At 46.8% G+C, this 18975-nt stretch overlaps 1 protein-coding gene across 1 annotated transcript; it reads left to right on the forward strand.

Annotated features, from left to right (window-relative positions):
* The first annotated feature begins 12748 nt into the window (after positions 1-12748).
* On the forward strand, positions 12749-16799 carry PNMT (phenylethanolamine N-methyltransferase). Its single transcript, XM_048518084.1, has 3 exons — positions 12749-12908; positions 14480-14690; positions 16076-16799. The coding sequence occupies exons 1-3, from the start codon at positions 12749-12751 to the stop codon at positions 16503-16505; spliced, it is 801 nt and encodes a 266-aa protein (XP_048374041.1). The 3' UTR covers positions 16506-16799.
* The last annotated feature ends 2176 nt before the right edge of the window (positions 16800-18975 follow it).

Here is an 18975-nt window from a genome sequence, read left to right on the forward strand (position 1 = left end):
TGATTTATATAGTCTTCCGAGGGCAGATTCTGAAAGGCTTGGCGTCTGTCACTATATTGGTCTTGCAAAGTCACTGGTGGAGCATTCTGATATCGGACACCTCTTCTGCATCCCCCCCCACCCGCCCCCAGGATATGTTTGTTGCTGGGAACTAAGTCTGTGACGTGGTCATATTTTTATCTCCTCTTATCCCCATCCTTCTTAGAAAGAACCAGCGGCTGTCGATAGGTAATTTAATGACTTTGTACTGAAGACCGAGAGGACGTTTTGAACTCCAAAGGTGTAATGTTTTCTACTCATTCGACCCTGGAACAGTAAGACCTTCCTCACAGGACAGAGTTCTCGATGATGATGGCATATTAGTAGGGCTGCCAACCTCCAGGTGGTCACTGGAGTTCTATTATTACAACTGATCTCCAGGCAACAGAGATCAGCTTCCCTGAAGGGTGAATCCTTTGGAAGGTGGAGCTATGACAATGTACCCCCCATCCTCAGGCTCCACTCCCAAAATCTCTACGTTTTTCCCAACCCAGAGTTTCCAACCCCCAGATATTAGGGTTGCCAATGATGGGTTGGAAAATCCTTGTAGATTTGGAACCTGGACAGAACAGGTTTGGGCACAGGAGGCACCTCAGTCAGACATCCTCCCTCCAAACAGAGGCGGAGCACTCACGGGAACAGGTGGGGTCACGTGTCCTCAGGCGCATGCCAGCTGGTCCCATGGGATGGAGAATTGGCCCCACCCCCCTCCCCTCGGCCCCACCCCACCAGGCTGCTTCTTCAGTTGGCAGAGGTGGCAGCCTGGTAGGGTGGGGCCAAGGGGCACCCAGCAGTGGCCCAGCCAGGTAAGTGGGAGGTGGTGGTGAGGGGGGCATCCAGAGCAGGTTTTGCCTCCGTGCCTCCCCCCCTCGCTATGCCTCTGCCTCCAAAGCAGTGATTTTCTTCAGAGGAACTGATCTGTGTAGTCTGAAGATGAGCTGTGATTCCAAAGGATCTCCAGGTCCCACCTGGAGACTGGCAACTCTAGGAGGGAGGGAGGTTCCTAGCTGGAATTCTGGACCCACACCAATAAGGTTTTGTTGGTTTGGCAAACTGGTTGCCGAAGTCAACCTTTCATTCACCAGAACCTCTTTTCACTGTGTGGCCTCAGCCTTTGGAAGCAAATTGGGAAGCATTCAAGAAGAGCATCTGAGAGCGTGCACAGAGTGCATTTGTTATTTTTGGGTTATCATAGGGTTTCCAACCTCCAGGTAGGACCTGGAGATCTCCCACAATTACAGCTCATCTCCAGACTACAGGGATCTCTGGAGAAAATGGCTGCTTTGGAGCCACTCTGTGATATTGTACCTTGCCGAGGTCCCTCTCCAAACCTTGCCCTTCTCAGGCTCCAGGTATTTTCCAGTTGGCAGCCCTAAACATCTGAAACCAACATCCTCAGCATCTGCACTGGACAGGAGTTAAAGCTGCCCCACAATTCCTCACCTAAGGTCTGTTCTTCCTCCTCTTCCTCCTCCTCCTTCACGTTAAACCAAATGTTTGCAAATATTTGAATTCCCACCAAATTTTGCCATTCAAATTTTGCTTGGGCAGTTCTATCCAAAGATTTTACTCAGGTTTGTTGGTATATCTTGATGGGGGGGGGGGGGTTTGCAGGCCTCCCAAAGGAGATTTCATAATATGCTAATAACCCTTGCGTGCCATCTGTTAAATGCTATCAGCCAACACCTGCTATTGCCTGTGGAGTGTCAAATTCTGCCTCTGGATAGCTGATCTCAAAATGAAACATTTGCAAGATTCCGAAATCAGGCTGAAAATTCACACGGGAAATCAGAAGACCAAACGAACTTTCCGCTCCAATGTTGCTGGCATCGGAACACAAAATGGACTCAGGTGCTCTGAGGTGAAGGGGAAAGCTGCACAGGGGAAAACCACAGAGGGAAGGGCAGAGGGTGTCAAATTCAATGGTTTGTGAAGTGGGGAGGGGGCTGCACTGAGCCAGGCTGGGGGGATGCCTGGGAGATGAAGTCATTTGGAAGAAGATACCCGTCCACCCACGCATCCCTCCCCCTCACATATACGAGGGCCAGCTGGAAGCCTCTTTTCCCAGACTCCGAGATACTATTTCAAAACTTTGGTCTCCCTGGAAGAAAATGTCCTGCCTGGTCCTGAATCATCTCTTGAGAAGAGATGGGGACTAGAGGAACACGGGACGTCTGCTAGACGAAGGGCCTTTCCGCACAATTCGTTTAAAAATGTTTTGTGGCAGGAAATAAAATGTTTCCTTTACGGAGCTGGGCATTGATTTTACCCCCAAACGTTTTATTTCCACCCTCAAAACATTTTAAATGAATCCCCTTTTTAAATGATTCTTGAGATTGAACCGTTTTCAAAATGTTTCCACTTTACAACATTTTCCATGCCTCTCTGCCATCCCCGAACCTCCTGCTTGGCTCATTCCAAATGTGAATTCCACAAAGATAAACTAGACTTTTTGGGTTATCAAGTGTCGGGGGGTGGGATTGAAATGGACCCATCCAAAGTTAAGGAAGTGTTGGATTGGCAAGCCCCCCAAACCCCCAAACAATTACAATCGTTTTTGGGATTTGCTAATTTCCACCTGAGCTCATTGTCCATCCCCCTCACCGGCCGAATCCCCACTGGGAAATTCAATCTAGATCAAACCAAGTTTGAAAATAAACTGCACCTTTTCATCGAGGTTTCAACCTCCTCACCGCAGCATGTTTCCACTGAAGACATCTAGGCCTATCTCGGATTCAAGAAATGTAATAATCCCCACTACCACGCGATCAGCAATCTCTCCTGATTGGCTGTCGTGCCGTGTTGGGGCGGGACCTTTTTTTTCTCCTGCAAAAATATGCTCATGTTATGATGTCATCACATCAGCATGTCATCCCGTCTCCCCCACCCAAGTTTCTGGTTGGTTATTCTCTCGTGCTCTCATGTGAACAGCACCGCGTGGACTGATTGGTTGTAAGGCATTTGCGTCACGCTCCATGGCGGGAAATTTGGACCAGGATTAGATCCCCAATCCTCCCCCCCAAAAAAACTGGATCGAAGACATGTTTTTTTTGAAAAAGTAGTACTTTCAAGCAAGTTCGGCAAAGACACAGGATAATGGGGAGAATGAGCGCCAGAACCAGGATGAATCCTTGCTCGTCGATTAGGCAGTCGGGAGTTCTTCCTGAATCCTTGATATTTCGCGTGAGTATCACGCGATTAATTGACCGTGGGGCTGAGAGAGCTCCACAGAGCTGTGACTAGCCCAAGGTCACCCAGCTGGCGGGTGTTGGAATGTACAGGCTAATCTGAATTCCCCAGATAAGCCTCCACAGCTCAAGCAGCAGAGCGGGGAATCAAACCCGGTTCCTCCAGATTAGAGTTCGGCTGCTCTTAACCACTATGCCACTGCTGCTCAGTGGGTGACTTCAGGCCAGTTAGAAGAAGAAGAAGAAGAGTTTGGATTTATATCCCCCCTTTCTCTCCTGTAGGAGACTCAAAGGGGCTTACAATCTCCTTGCCCTCCCCCCCTCACAACAAACACCCTGTGAGGTAGGTGGGGCTGAGAGAGCTGCGAAAAGCTGTGACTAGCCCAAGGTCACCCAGCTGGCGTGTGTGGGAGTGTACAGGCTAATCTGAATTCCCCAGATAAGCCTCCACAGCTCAGGCGGCATAGCTGGGAATCAAACCCAGTTCCTCCAGATTAGATACATGAGCTCTTAACCTCCTACGCCACTGCTGCTCTACTATCACTTATAATACCTCACAGGGTTGTTGTGAAGCTAAAAAATGGCGAGAACCATGGAGAATCCCCTGGGCCCCTGACAAGAAAGAAGGAATTTTTAAATGCGATTATCATGAAATAAATAATCCTTTCCTGGTTCCATCAGATCTAGCCACAGTGATCCATGCCTTAGTTACATCTAGATTAGACTACTGCACTAGGGTCTACTTGGGGCTACTCTTGAAGACTGTTCAGAAGGTACAGCTAGTATACAATGCTGTGGTTAAACTGCTGGCTGGGGCAGCTATTGGGACCATATGACCCTGATACTACAGCAATCACACTGGGTACCAATCCACTGCCAAGCGCAATTCAAGATGTTGGTTTTCCCTTTAAAGCCCTACATGGCTTGTAGCATACATTCCTTCCCAGGACTTAAGATTGCTGTATAAAATTTTCAAACAATTTTAGAGTTTTTGTGAGCTGGGAAAGGCCCCAGTGAGAAATCTGATGCCCTCTTCAGTTCAGACTATAAACTGTACCTTGTGCAGCAAACCCTTGTTCTTAAACCTCGCTGGTATGGAAGAAATAAATCTGCATTCTCATGACCAACTTGGTTCTTACTAGAAACAAACAATACAAGATCATATTCACCTTTATTCTTGCTGTGCTTGTGAGTGGTAGGTTCCAGATAGGGAAAAAAGTCTTCCCATCATCTGCCGTTCCAGGGAATAGGATATCAATGGCATAGGGTGGCAGAGATGCCTTCCATAAGTCAATGTGAAAGATCCCTGTGAGAAAATATCATTCACAGGATCCTCCTTAATTCCTCTGGAGCTGGTTCATTGTTTTAATTCCCTAATCATCTTTCAGTGTTTTTCAAATTTTTACACACTCTGTTTAAGTTTTCGCCCACTGAATTAAAACTGAAGGCACGCAATAAGCTGCAATACTCTTATACTTGACAGGTTTTATTTTTTAGAGTATGAAAGAGGAAGAGAGATGATCCGTTAGAAGAGTTCACCTACTGTTGCTAATTGAATGAGCAGTAACTTGAACAGAGATGCAACAGGCAGCCTCCTCTGATGCTGCATTTAGAATGGCTGGCCCATTTAATCAAACCAGATGCAGAAGCATAGCTTACCTCCATTAGGAGGCTGATCAAAAGGAGCGAAGACATGAGCAGGCAATCATTCCGAGACCATAAAGCTTCCTCTGTGGGTGAATGTTTTAGGCTCAGAGGTTAGTTCAATTATTTTATTAATTTATCACAGCATAAATGATTAATACATTAATTTTCCCTGCTTGTTTCTGTTGTGAAGAAGAACAGTTAGATTTCTATCCCCCCCTTTCTCTCCTATATGTAGACTCAAAGAGGCTTACAATCTCCTTGCCCTTCCCCTCTCACAACAAACACCCTGTGAGGTAGGTGGGGCTGAGAGAGCTGCGAAAAGCTGCGACTAGCCCAAGGTCACCCAGCTGGCATGTGTGGGAGTGCACAGGCTAATCTAATTCCCCAGAGAAGCCTCCACAGCTCAGGTGGCAGAGCGGGGAATCAAACCCGGTTCCTCCAGATTAGAGTACACCTGCTCTTAACCACTGCACCACTGCTGCTCCTGACAGCATTGACAAAACTGCACTAGTGCTCTAAGAACATAAGAACATAAGAACAAGCCAGCTGGATCAGACCAAAGTCCATCTAGTCCAGCTCTCTGCTACTCGCAGTGGCCCACCAGGTGCCTTTGGGAGCTCACATGTAGGATGTGAAAGCAATGGCCTTCTGCTGCTGCTGCTCCCGATCACCTGGTCTGTTAAGGCATTTGCAATCTCAGATCAAAGAGGATCAAGATTGGTAGCCATAAATCGACTTCTCCTCCATAAATCTGTCCAAGCCCCTTTTAAAGCTATAAAGGTTAGTGGCCATCACCACCTCCTGTGGCAGCATATTCCAAACACCAATCACACGTTGCGTGAAGAAGTGTTTCCTTTTATTAGTCCTAATTCTTCCCCCCAGCATTTTCAATGAATGTCCCCTGGTTCTAGTATTGTGAGAAAGAGAGAAAAATGTCTCTCTGTCAACATTTTCTACCCCATGCATAATTTTGTAGACTTCAATCATATCCCCCCTCAGCCTCCTCCTCTCCAAACTAAAGAGTCCCAAACGCTGCAGCCTCTCCTCATAGGGAAGGTGCTCCAGTCCCTCAATCATCCTTGTTGCCCTTCTCTGCACTTTTTCTATCTCCTCAATATCCTTTTTGAGATGTGGTGACCAGAACTGAACACAGTACTCCAAGTGCGGTCGCACCACTGCTTTATATAAGGGCATGACAATCTTTGCAGTTTTATTATCAATTCCTTTTCTAATGATCCCCAGCATAGAGTTTGCCTTTTTCACAGCTGCTATGCATTGAGTTGACATTCCCATGGAACTATCAACTAAGACGCCTAAATCCCTTTCCTGGTCTGTGACTGATAGCACTGACCCCTGTAGCGTGTATGTGAAGTTTGGATTTTTTTGCCCCTATGTGCATCACTTTACATTTTGCTACATTGAACTGCATTTGCCATTTCTGAGCCCACTCACCTAATTTATCAAGGTCCGCTTGGAGCTCTTCGCAATCCTTTGTGGTTCTCACCACCCTACATAATTTGGTATCATCTGCAAACTTGGCCACCACGCTACCCACCCCTACTTCCAGGTCATTTATGAATAGGTTAAAGAGCACTGGTCCCAAAACGGATCCTTGGGGGACACCACTCCCTACATCTCTCCATTGTGAGAACTTCCCATTTACACCCACTCTTTGTTTCTTGTTTCTCAACCAGTTTTTAATCCATAGGAGGACTTCCCCTCTTATTCCTTCATTGCTGAGTTTTCTCAACAGTCTCTGGTGAGGAACTTTGTCAAAAGCCTTTTGGAAATCCAAGTAGACAATGTCCACTGGTTCCCCCCTGTCCACATGCCTGTTTACACCCTCAAAGAACTCTAGTAAGTTTGTAAGACAGGATTTGCCTCTGCAAAAGCCATGCTGACTCTTTCTCAGCAGGTCTTGCTTTTCTACATGTTTTATAATTTTATCTTTAATGATAGATTCTACTAATTTACCAGGAACAGATGTCAAACTGACTGGCCTGTAATTTCCCAGGTCCCCCCCTAGATCCTTTCTTAAAGATTGGTGTGACATTGGCCATCTTCCAGTCTTCAGGGATGGAGCCTGATTTCAGGGATAAGTTGCATATTAAAGTGAGAAGATCAGCAATTTCATGCTTGAGCTCTTTAAGAACTCTTGGGTGAATGCAATCTGGGCAGAGGGAGTTGGTAACATTTAGTTGATCAATGGATGCCAGAACTTCTTCCTTGTCTACCACTATCTTCGCTAGTTCCTCGGATTAAGCCTCCTAAGAAGCTTGGTTCAGGTGCAGGAATGTTCCTCACCCCCTCTTGGGTGAAGACAGATGCAAAGAATTCATTCAGCTTCTCTGCAATCTCCCTGCCATCTTTTAGCACACCCTTTGTTCCTTTGTCATCTAACGGGCCTACCGCTTCCCTTGCTGGCTTCCTGCTTTTGATGTATTTGAAGAACTGTTTGTTGCTGGTCTTGATGTTCATAGCCATGCGTTCCTCATAATCCTTTTTTGCCTCCCTTACAGCTAACTTGCTTCTCTTTTGCCACCATTTGTGTTCCCTCTCATATTCTTCATCAGCCAAACTGGACTTCCATTTTCTAAAAGACATTTTCTTTTTTCTGATAATTTCCTCAACCTCTCTTGTTAACCATGGTGGCTTTCTTTTGGACTGGGTGCTGCCTTTTTCTAACCTGTGGAACACATTCCAGCTGAGCTTTTATTACTGTGTTTTTAAATAACCTCCAAGCATCCTGGACAGTTTGACTCTCTTGATTTTCCCTTTCAGCTTCCTGCGCACTATCCCCCTCATCTTTGAGAAATTTCCCTTTCTGAAGGCGAATGTAACTACATTAGTAGTTGCCACTTGTTCGCATGCTGAGATACTGAATCTGACAGCATTGTGGTCGCTGTTCCCTATCGGCTCAACAACACTGACTTCCTGCACCAGGTCCTGGGTCCCACATAGAATTAGATCTAGGATCACCTCTCCCTGGTTGGTTCCACAACCATCTGCTCTTAAGCCACAGTCATTTAGCATATCCAGGAATGCTCTCCCTTACTATGACCTGAACATGCATTTTTCCAGTTTATATGGGGATAGTTAAAATCACCCATTACCACTACATTTTTGTTTTGTTGGCCTCTCTAATTTCTTTTTCCATCTCAGAATCCTCTTGTGCACTTTGGTCAGGGGACGATAATATATTCCTAATATTAAACTGTCCTTCACACCTGGTATTGATATCCACAGTGATTCTGTAGGGGAACCAGCTCCCCTTGCATTGTCTATTTTATGTGATACTATGCTCTCTTTGATGTAAAGGGCAACTCCACCCCCAATGCGCCCTGTCCTATCCTTCCTATAGAGCCTGTAGCCTGGTATAACAGCATCCCACTGGTTCTCCTCATTCCACCATGTCTCTGTAATGCCCACTATATCAAAGTCCTCCTTCAAAACTCTGTACTCTAGCTCCCCCATTTTAGGTCGAATGCTTCTACTATTAGCATAGAGACACCTGTATACCCTGTCTCTGTCCTTAAGCTGGGATTTATGTGCTTTACCCTCAAGACTATCCCTTGTCACATGCACATTGCTATGTTCCTCGCTTGTATGTGGTTGATTTAGAAAAACCACCCTCTCTGTCTGCATCCCCATAGATACTGTATTCCGAACCGAAGTCACCTCAGCTCCTGTTGGCTTTCCCCCAGTGATCAGTTTAAAAGCTGTTCTGCCACCTTTTTTAATGTTGAGCGCCAGCAGCCTGGTTCCTCTTTGGTTAAGATGAAGCCCGTCCCGTTTGTACAGGCCTACCTTGTCCCAAAAGGTTCCCCAGTTCCTGACAAATCTGAAACCCTCTGCCTTACACCACCTTCTCATCCACGCATTGAGACCCTGTATCTCCGCTTGCCCTAGCTTTAAGCCCTCTTGGCGTGGAACGGGTAGCATTTCTGAGAATGCTACCTTGGAGGTCCTGGACTTCAACCTTTTTCCTAGCAGACTAAATTTAGCTTCCAGAACCTTCCGGCTACATTTCCCAATGTCGTTGGTGCCAATGTGGACCACAACTGCTGACTCCACCCCAGCACTGTCTAAAAGCCTATCTAGAAGCGAAGCGTGACATCCGCAACCTTCGCACCAGGCAGGCAAAGTCACCATCGCGGTCATCACACCTCTCACAAACCCAACTCTCTACATTTCTAATGATCGAATCACCCACTACAAGGAGCCCCCCAACCTCCCGAGGGGTATCCTCAGTCTTGAGAGGATAGCTGATCACCAGTTAAGGAAGGGATCCCATCTAAGGGAGCATCTTCCCCCACCTCAGACTGGCACCCTCCATCCCCAAGGCCTTCATTCTCCATGACATCTGAAGAGATGTCACCTTGGGAGTGGGACCTGGCTGTTAGGTCCCTGAAAGCCTCGTCTGTCATCTCTCTGCCTCTTTCAGCTTCTCCAGGTCTGCCACCTTGGCTTCAAGAGAACGCACACGTTCCTTGAGTGCCAGGAGCTCATTGCAGCGAGGGCACACCCACGACTTCTGTCCTAGTGGCAGATAATCATACATGTGACACTCAGAGCAAAACACTGGAAAGCCCCCATCCCCCTGCTGGCTTTCTGCCTTCATAGCTGATTTGTTTAGATATTTAGATATTAAGCTTTTAGTCACTGCCCCCCTGGAGCTATCTGCACGTACTATCTGTCAAATACGTCCTTATTAATTTAAAAAACAAGAGACTGAATTAAAGCCCCACCTCTCAGGACAAAAGCCCCACCTCTTAGGACAAAGAGGAACAAGAGATGAACTCTGGTAACCCCTGTTAAGCCCCACCTTCCAGATTCAGCAGCCTTACAAGGAGAAAAAGAGATAACCCCTGTTAAAATAACACTGTTTTAAAAGCTGTGGCTTTGAGAAAAGCCCTCCAAAATGAACACCAGCAGGTCACTCTGCTCTTCCTGGCCAAGTCTCTTCTGCTGCTACTCCTCTCTGCTGGTTCCAGAGACTGAATTAAAGCCCCACCTCTCAGGACAAAAGCCCCACCTCTTAGGACAAAGAGGAACAAGAGATGAACTCTGGTAACCCCTGTTAAGCCCCACCTTCCAGATTCAGCAGCCTTACAAGGAGAAAAAGAGATAACCCCTGTTAAAATAACACTGTTTTAAAAGCTGTGGCTTTGAGAAAAGCCCTCCAAAATGAACACCAGCAGGTCACTCTGCTCTTCCTGGCCAAGTCTCTTCTGCTGCTACTCCTCTCTCTTCATTACCTGCAGATTTCATGGGATACAATATGGATTTTTTAAGAAAAGACTTATTTAATGGCCACTATTATTTTATATAGTATGAATCCCTGTAGATCGGGGACCCCAATCTTTTGGAGCCTGTGGGCACATATGGAATTCTGACATGGTGGTTGAACAACAAAATGGCTGCCACAAGATGATTTCCAAAGGAGGCGGAGCCAGTCACAAACGATTGCTGCAGCTTAACTTCAGTCGTACAGTGCAGTTCCTTGTGCTGTGGTGGCAATATTTTTAAAAATCTGCTCAACCAATCAAATTTTCAATGATTAATCAGAAGCCTTGCTGGGCAAAAGTCCTACCTGGCCCCATTCAATTCCTAAAAACACCTGGCAGCAGGTACCAGAAAAGACGATGCACTCCCAGGCACCTTGTTGGGGAACCCTGCTGTAGGTTATGGGGCTGCCTGCAACCGGTTGCTCACTCTGAACAGAACATATTTATCTGAACAAAATATTCTTGCCCTCCCATCCAGGAATTACTCATGACAATCAGACCAGCTGCACTACACAAGCTGATAGTTAAATACCCTCCAGGCATGTCCTTATCTGAGAACCAGGGAGACATTTCCCAGTTACTGCTGTTGACAGGTTTGTGGTGGCTCTGGAATGACCTCGTTCATGTGGAGTTCTTCCTGCTGGGAAGTATAAAATACAGCTTTAAAGCACTGCGGGGAGAATATGTGCATGTGTATGTAGGGTTGCCAACCTCCAGGTGCAACCTAGAGATCTCCTGGGATGACAACTGATTGCTAGCCACTGGCCACAGAGATCAGCTCCCCCGGCAAAAATGGCTACTTGGAGGGCGGAGTCTATGGCCTTATACTCCACTGAGGACCCCTCTCCAAATCCCACCATTCCCAAGTTCCATCCCCACCCCAGGAATTTTCCAGCATGGAGCTGCCAACCCTAGGCGGGGGCGGGGGGCAGGGGGCGGGCGGCGGGCGGGTTGTAATAGGGTTACCAGCTCTGGGTTGGGGATTTGGGTGGTTGACTCAGCCTTCCATCCTTCCGAGGTCAATAAAATGAGTACCCAGCTGGAAGGCGATGGCAAACCACCCATAAATAAAGTCTGCCTAATAAATGTCCTGACGTGACATCACCTCATGGGGCAGGAGTGACCCGGTGCTTGTGTAACCCCTATGTTCAGAATGGGATGACCCAGAAAGGGGTGGAGTTTGAAAAGAGCAGAAGGCTGCAGAACTCACATTGGAGGAAGCCAGGTGTAAGGAACCTCAAAGAACTTGAAACAAAGCAACTGAGTTCAGTTCATTTATTCCATAAACTTCAACGGTCACACACACGGAATGCGGATTCTGACTTCACAGCCCCAACATGTCACTTTTATGGACACGATGGCCCCCCTCTCCGAACTCCCCCCAAACTCCCAAGCACAGTTCCCACAACAGAGTAAAAGCAGGTTTTTAAAGACTCAAGCTGCAATCACACACGATAAGCATAGCAAGGCTAAGCAACCTGGGCGCAGAGCCCAGAGCAAAGAATGTGCCAAGGTCCGGTTGGTGGAGCAGAAACACACACACTATCCACCAACCTTACACTAGGCTATCCAGGCTGGGACCTTGATTGAATTTTATAAGCTCTTAACACCTTGGTTAAGGTAACTGCAATGTTGTTGGGAACTAGTGGGAAGGGAGTTGTTTGTTTTTGCTATATTGTAAATGTTCGAATTTATTGTTTCAGGGTTTTTGTGTATGTAAGTGGTGAGAGCTTTTCTGGGGACCTTCAGTATCTTGAATCCAGTTCACCAAGCCTCTGGAGTCTCCATGAGCCAACCACCAGCAGGAAGAATGGACTTGGCATCATAAGACTGCAATTGGAAGGTCTTGGAATGAAACTTGACCAGGACCTTGGAGTGTTAAGTTAAATGTTAATGTTTGATAATTGTCATATGTTAAGAAAAGTAAACCAGAGTTGTAAATTTCAGCCAACTTTAAAGCAAATTTTCGTGGAAACAGTAACAGCTACCATCATTATTTTTGTTTCCAGACTTTATGAATGGTACTGAAATCTTACTCTCTCTATTATCGGAGGTTAGTCGCAATTTGCAGATGCTGACCATCCAACTCTCTGTTCTTGGGCATCTGTAAAATTCATGGGCCATCCAGAATTTGCTCTCAAGTCTTTTCTCTGAGCAACAGCGCTGTTTGCCATCCCCCTCCCCCCCACCCCCCTGGGCTCCCTTCTCCTTGACACTAATTTGGTTATGCCGGATGAACAGCCTCAATAAAGTGTCCTTTCAATACAGTTATTAAACGACTACCTGGTGAGAGATAACTCGATCTGCTCCCTCGCCCTCCAGCACTGCCGGAGCTTCCATCAAGCCTTTGGAAAGGTCTTCTCAATTACTCCGTGGCAGAAGGTCGTGCGTGTAAGATGGAGAAATGGCCTCAATTTATACATACCCTACAGGAGAGTCCCTGATGATATCAGCCCAAAGTACTCGGATCTAATTGCATTGGGTCCATTAGCATGTTCGGATGTCTTCGCCAAATGGGGTTATAAAATCCACCCGCGCAGCCCTGCAGAGCAAGCGCGCTGGATGCAGCAGAGCATTCCCCTGGCCATGAGCACCAGTAGCTTATCGGCTGTGGCAGAAAGCTACCAGATGTTCAACCCCAGGGCCTACTTGCAGAACAACTACATGCCACCTCGCGCCAACTTTGCCAGCGAGGACTTTGTGGTGCCTTGGAAGCTGCGTTGCCTGGCAGATACCTTTGCAACAGGTAGGGGACAGACCTGCCCTCTTTGCCAACGCAGGCCAGGAGACACGGGCTGTTCAAACATGCTTGGAAAATCTTTGGACTTTTTCAAATTTCTTGAGGGTGTTATTGTCTATTTAAGATAAACTTCAGGATGCTGAATGGAAGCATTTTGCAAGACAGTTCAGCTCCTTGGGATGCTAAAAAGCTTGCAAAAAGCTCAGCTGCTAAATCAAAACAGAGCTTGCAAGATTTCTGCTCCTTTTATACATTGTTAAAACCTCTAAAGATGCTGGAGGGGACAGAGCTGGCCCATATGAAACCTTTGATGACAGGCTATGAGAGTTATTTCAGAGCAAGTACTGTCGTTCGGAGGAAATGGTGGCATAAAGATGGTGTGACTGACACTTGAGAAGGGGTTTGTTGGGATTTGGCAAGTGCCAGTCACACAATCCAGTTATGAAGGAGTTAATGTTGTGTGTGCTAATTAGTTAATGAGGTCAGAGGTGAGTGACCAACCAGTTGGTCAGTGAAATCCTGCATGGCTTGAATGCTGTACCGCACATAAGACAAAGGTGATATAGATGAATCTGCCTTTTCCTGATTATGCTCTGATCATTGTTCTAAACCATGTGATAGCTAGAGGTTGATAGCTCAAGTGACTAGCTAGTTAGAAAGTAATTCGTTGTTTTTAAACCCGTTACTCTTCCCTTTTATAGTTAGCAAACTTTAACCTTAAAGCAACTGACTCTGCTTCTTTAATTGTGCAAACTCTGCATTTCCTGTAAATATATACAACACAAACATTTGCAAAAAAGCTCAGACCTGAGGTTTATTTTTATTTATTTATTTATTTATTTATTTATTTATTAGACTTTTATACCGCCCCATCCCCGGAGGGCTCTTATTGCCAGTAGACAACATTTTTACCTCTAAGGCCAGGACAATGCAGATCAAAGGCCTTCCCAGCAGGCGCTGTAATAGCTCCGGTTTTTAGCTCGTGAGAATTATGTTCGACAAAAATTTTAACGACTTTATTATGCTAACAAGTGTGAACATACTGAGCAAATAAAGAATCTAGAGAGTCTTAAGTAACTAACTGAATGGAATTATTACACACACACACACACATATATTTATAGGAAGTTGTGATGAACTGCACAGTTTAGGTGGATTCCACAACAAATGTATAGTGGGTTGCAGTGGTTATAAAGGAACCTGTTTTTGTTTTCCCTATTCACATGTTTAGGCAGTGATTGGAGACCACCCATTTTGCAGATCCAGAAGTTTAGGTCAGTTCCCCTGGCTGGCTTCCGCACATAGTTTTGCTTTCAAACAATAGCTAGAACACTCACCCAACATCAACCTTCAAACTGACTCCAGGGGAAGCCATCTCGGTAGTCATAAGATCAGTTGTATTCCTAAAAAATCTCCAGCGCCCGCCTGCAGGTTGGTAGCCCTATTCCCACACCATCAAATAGCAACACACGTTTTTAAACAAAGTTTTATGGTCATGAAAATGTTCACCATAGGTGCTTTATTCTCAGTGCTTTATTCTCTCTCTCTCTCTCTCTCTCTCTCTCCCCTTCCTCCAGGAGAAATCTGCGGCCGTGTTCTGGTCGACATCGGGACTGGCCCCACCATCTACCAACTCCTCAGTGCCTGCGATTTCTTTGAGGAAATTGTGGCCACGGACTACCTGGAAGTGAACCGGGATGTGATCCGCAGTTGGGTCCGTGGTGAAGAACCCGGTGCTTTTGACTGGTCCCCTTACATCCAGCATGTTTGTAAGATTGAGGGCAAAGGGTAAGAAAGAACAGGGCCCCGCTCCGGGGACTCGGACTGCGTGTATTGCTGAATGGCAGCATAGCCACTTTTGGAAAGGCCCCAATTCCTTATTATAGTTGCTGGCGTGCCTGGCATTGGGAAGGGGCAGTGGGACTCAGCGAGGAGAAGCACAACAGCAGCCAAACTTGCATCAGCAATGGAGGAGGGGGCCGATACGTATGAGGGAACGTCTTGTAGAGTTGAAAGGGGCCTGTAGCCAATCCCTGCTTAATGCAGGAAATCCCAAAGTTAGAACATTCCTAGCAAATGACTGTCCAGCCTTTGTTTCGTAGAATCATAGAGTTGGAAGGGGCCATGAGGGCCATCTAGTCCAGCCGCCTGCTCAATGCAGGATCAGTCAAAGGCACCCCGACAAGTCTTTGCCCAGCTGCTCCTTGATGGCTGCCACTGAGGGGGACCTCACCACCTCCCTGAGCAGCTGATTCCACAGCTGAATTACCCTTGCTGTAAGGAAAAGTTCTTTCTAATGTCCAGCTAGTACCGTGGTGGCGAACCTTTGGCACTCCAGATGTTATGGACTACAATTCCCATCAGCCCCTGCCAGCATGACCATTTGGCCATGCTGGCAGGGGCTGATGGGAATTGTAGTCCATAACATCTGGAGTGCCAAAGGTTCGCCACCACTGAGCTAGTACCTCTCCACCTGTCATTTATACTAATTATTGTGAGTCCTATCTTCTGCTACCAATAGGAGCAGCTCCCTGCCCCCCCTCTAAATGACAGTGCTTCAGATACTTAAAAGAGAACCGTCATGCTCCCCCCACCTCAATCTCCTCTTCTCCAGGCTGAATGTTCCCAAGTCTCTCAGCCTTTCCTTGTAGGGCTTGGTACCTCCCCTGATGAGCCTTGTGGCTCTCCTCTGCCCTCGTCCATTCTGCCCACACCCTTTTTGAAGTGAGGTCCTCAGAACTGCCCACAGTCCTCCAGGTGAGGCCTGACCAAAGCACTGTACAATGGGCCATGAGGCATCTTGTAATTTGAAGATCTCCATTGTGGGAGAGCTCAGCTCCATCACTCAACCACTCCTACCATTAGGAAGTTTCCCTCAACGTTCAACTGATATCTGCCCTCCTGTGACATAATCCCACTGGAGGTGTTCATACCATCTGGAGAAGCAGAGAACAAGTCTTTCGCCTCTTTAGTGGGAAAGTCCTTCAGGTAGATGGAGAACCATTATGGCCCTTTTTTGTCTTCTTCTAACAGAACATGCCCAGTTCTTCCTATCTTTCCTCCTTGGTTTTGCAGAGACCAGACAGGGGAGGCAACCATGGAGCTTTTCCACTTTGCTACTGAAAAACCTAACATCTGCCTCTGTCCTTATCTTTTGTTCTTGGCTACTATAGGGAGCCTTGGAAAGAAAAAGAGCAAAAGTTGAAGAAGAAGCTGAAGAAGATCCTTCCCATTGATGTCCACCAACCCAACCCACTAGGTTCTTTGCTCAGCCAACCAGCTGATGCATTGGTTTCCTCTTTCTGCCTGGAGGCGGTGAGCCCGGATCAGCAGAGCTTCGACAAAGCCCTGAAGAACGTCACCACCCTGCTCAAGCCTGGTGGCCACTTCCTCATGATCGGGGCTTTGGAAGAGTCCTTCTACCTGGCCGGAGAGGCCAAACTGATGGTGGTGCCTGTGAGTGAGGGGCATGTCCAGGAAGCCTTCACCAAAAATGGCTACCACATTCGCAACTTCCGCTCCTACACCATGCCGCCAAGCCTGAAGATCGGCGTGGATGACGTGCAAGGGATCTTCTTCATCCATGCTCAGAAGTCCACCTGATTCTAGGCTGTCTGGCTTCTCACTTTGCTTGCCAGGGGATGGGGGGAAATCACACTGCATTGTATGTCGCGAGGAATTCAGCTTGCGTGGCATTCTTGTCCTTGTATCAGTGCTGTATGACTAGCGCCAAACAGATAATGCTGGCAATTTTTATGAATTCACACTTCCCACTGCCAAATTCCCCTCAAGTCATTCCTCAGGGCTCCCTCTCCTCCCTGAACAGATTTAATGGGGATCGAACAGTGGTGGGATCCAAAAATTTTAGTAACAGGTTCCCATGGTGGTGGGATTCAAACTGTGGCGTAGTGCCAATGGGGCTGGGCGGGCTGCAGATTTCTCCTGGAGGAAGAGGAGGGGGAGAGAGAGAGAGAGAGAGAGAGACCACGTGCACCACCCATTCCGAACCAGCCCCCCCCCCCCCCCCTGGCCAGACAGCAATGGATTTCCCAGGTTAAACAAGAAACGAAGGCGGCATCAGTTGTTATTGCTATGCACATTCTTACATACTGTAGCCAAACGCTGCCACAAGCTTAAAAGCCTCCACCACACACTAGTGGCAGACACATCCGTGGGTGTGGACACCGGCCTTCCTCCAGAAAAACCACACATCCTATTCTTGTTTTTTGAGCCACAATGTCATGGGAAAAGCTTTCTAACTCCAACTATGCCTGCAACTGAAGAATGGCGAGGGAGATGGCCAAGTTAGCTTCACTACTTCAAGCAAAGAACTTAAGTTCATGGACAACTGGAAATCCTTGATAGCCTATCTAGATGAGATGGGGGAAATGGATGCTGAGTGGTTTTGAACGCCAAGGATTGTTAAATAAAACCCAGTAAAGTGAGACCTTTTATTAATACCGATGCTAAAGATTTAATTTCATTTTGATGCTTAATGACCAAGTGCTGAACGTGTGGGGCATAAGGCTTAACATTTGGTGCAGGAGAAACTGGAAGTCTTTCTGAAATAAATCCTTTGTAACTTGGTGAATTTGTCGTGTTTTGGACTTTGATTTTGAAGTTTTAAAAATTGACACCCCAATAGAGGAAAGTGAGACATTTTACTAATAATAATGAGGCTAAAGATTTCATTTCATTCTGATGCTTAATGGCCAAGGGCTGAACGTGTGGGGTTGAAGGGTGAAAATTCAGTGCACAAGAAACTGGAAATTTCTATGAAATAAATATTTTATGATTTGGGGAATTTCTTTCTTTGGGTTTGTTTTGGATTTTGAAACGCAAATTAACAAATAAAAAGCTTCCTGGTGTACCCCTGCCTTAAGTTCCCAAGCCCAGCACGAAAGGAGCGATCCAAATGACCGGGTCGTCACAGCTCAAAGGTAGCATTTTTATTACATGTGAATTCTGAACATGAAATTAAAAACAAAACAAAAATAGTGTCTTCATTTTGTAAAAAAGCAAAATCAGTCCTGAACAGGAGCGGGGCTGCAACCGTCTGTGCCCCCCTGACTTCAACGGATAACTCTACTTCCTACTGTGCTGCTGACCTCGAGTGAATGTTTTGCAGGCACAAAAACTGGATGCAGGAGATGACCAGTTTTGCCAGTTCTGATGGGAGGGGCATCGTGAGAAGATGCTCTTCCTCAATGGTGTGTCCCACACGGCTAGTGGAACCCACCAGAAAGGTCAGAAGGCGCTCCTTACAGCCCCTGTGCTGAAAATCAGCAACCTGTGATGCCTGCAGAGGAGATCTCGTGGGAATCCTAGGTCAGAGTCCTCTGGATCCGTGAAGTAAGTAAGGAGGAGACATCAATGCAATCAATAAACAAAAAGGCATTAAATAATAAAGCACAATCAATGAACAGATCACGAGCAACATATAGACAAGTGCAACCTTGCTTACTTCAATCAGTTATCTTCCTTTGCAAATCATTCATTTGCATCACCGGGGGGGGGGGGTGGCGGAGTAGAAGGCACCTGGTCCCAATTGCTGCTGCCTGGCCTTGTTTTGATGGGAATTTGGAAGCGCAACCAACTCTCCTAAATTATGACAAACCCCCTCACCACCACCCCCCGCCCCGCTTCCCAGAGTTCCCGGTCACTTAGCCAAAATGTGACAGGCTTTCAGAACAAGCCTGGACAAGTCACCTTCAGCCACCCTCCGTTTTCCAAGCCCCTGGCCAAAAGGACTGGCAAAGCTCGAGGAATGTGCAGTCCTTTGTCAGCAGGGGTCAGGGACAGGGTGGGAGGGAGGGAGGGGAGCGGATAGATTTTTGACAGGGGCAGCTGGGATTACAGTTAATCCAATAGACGCATCTAGTCAGAAAATGGATACTGTATCAAAGCAGGAATACAAAAATCCAAGCAGTCAGGAACGGCAAAGGCCTCAAACTGTACCTGGCAACTGGCAGAAAGCCCCTGAAAACTTTCCTAAATGCAAAACAAAGAGATGGGGGGGGGGGGGGAGATGACAAGCAGGAAGGGGAGGCGCTATCTTCATCCTACCCTGGAA

The sequence above is a fragment of the Sphaerodactylus townsendi genome, linkage group LG15 (assembly GCF_021028975.2).
Source record: "Sphaerodactylus townsendi isolate TG3544 linkage group LG15, MPM_Stown_v2.3, whole genome shotgun sequence".
In the NCBI taxonomy this organism is placed as follows: Eukaryota; Metazoa; Chordata; class Lepidosauria; order Squamata; family Sphaerodactylidae; genus Sphaerodactylus; species Sphaerodactylus townsendi.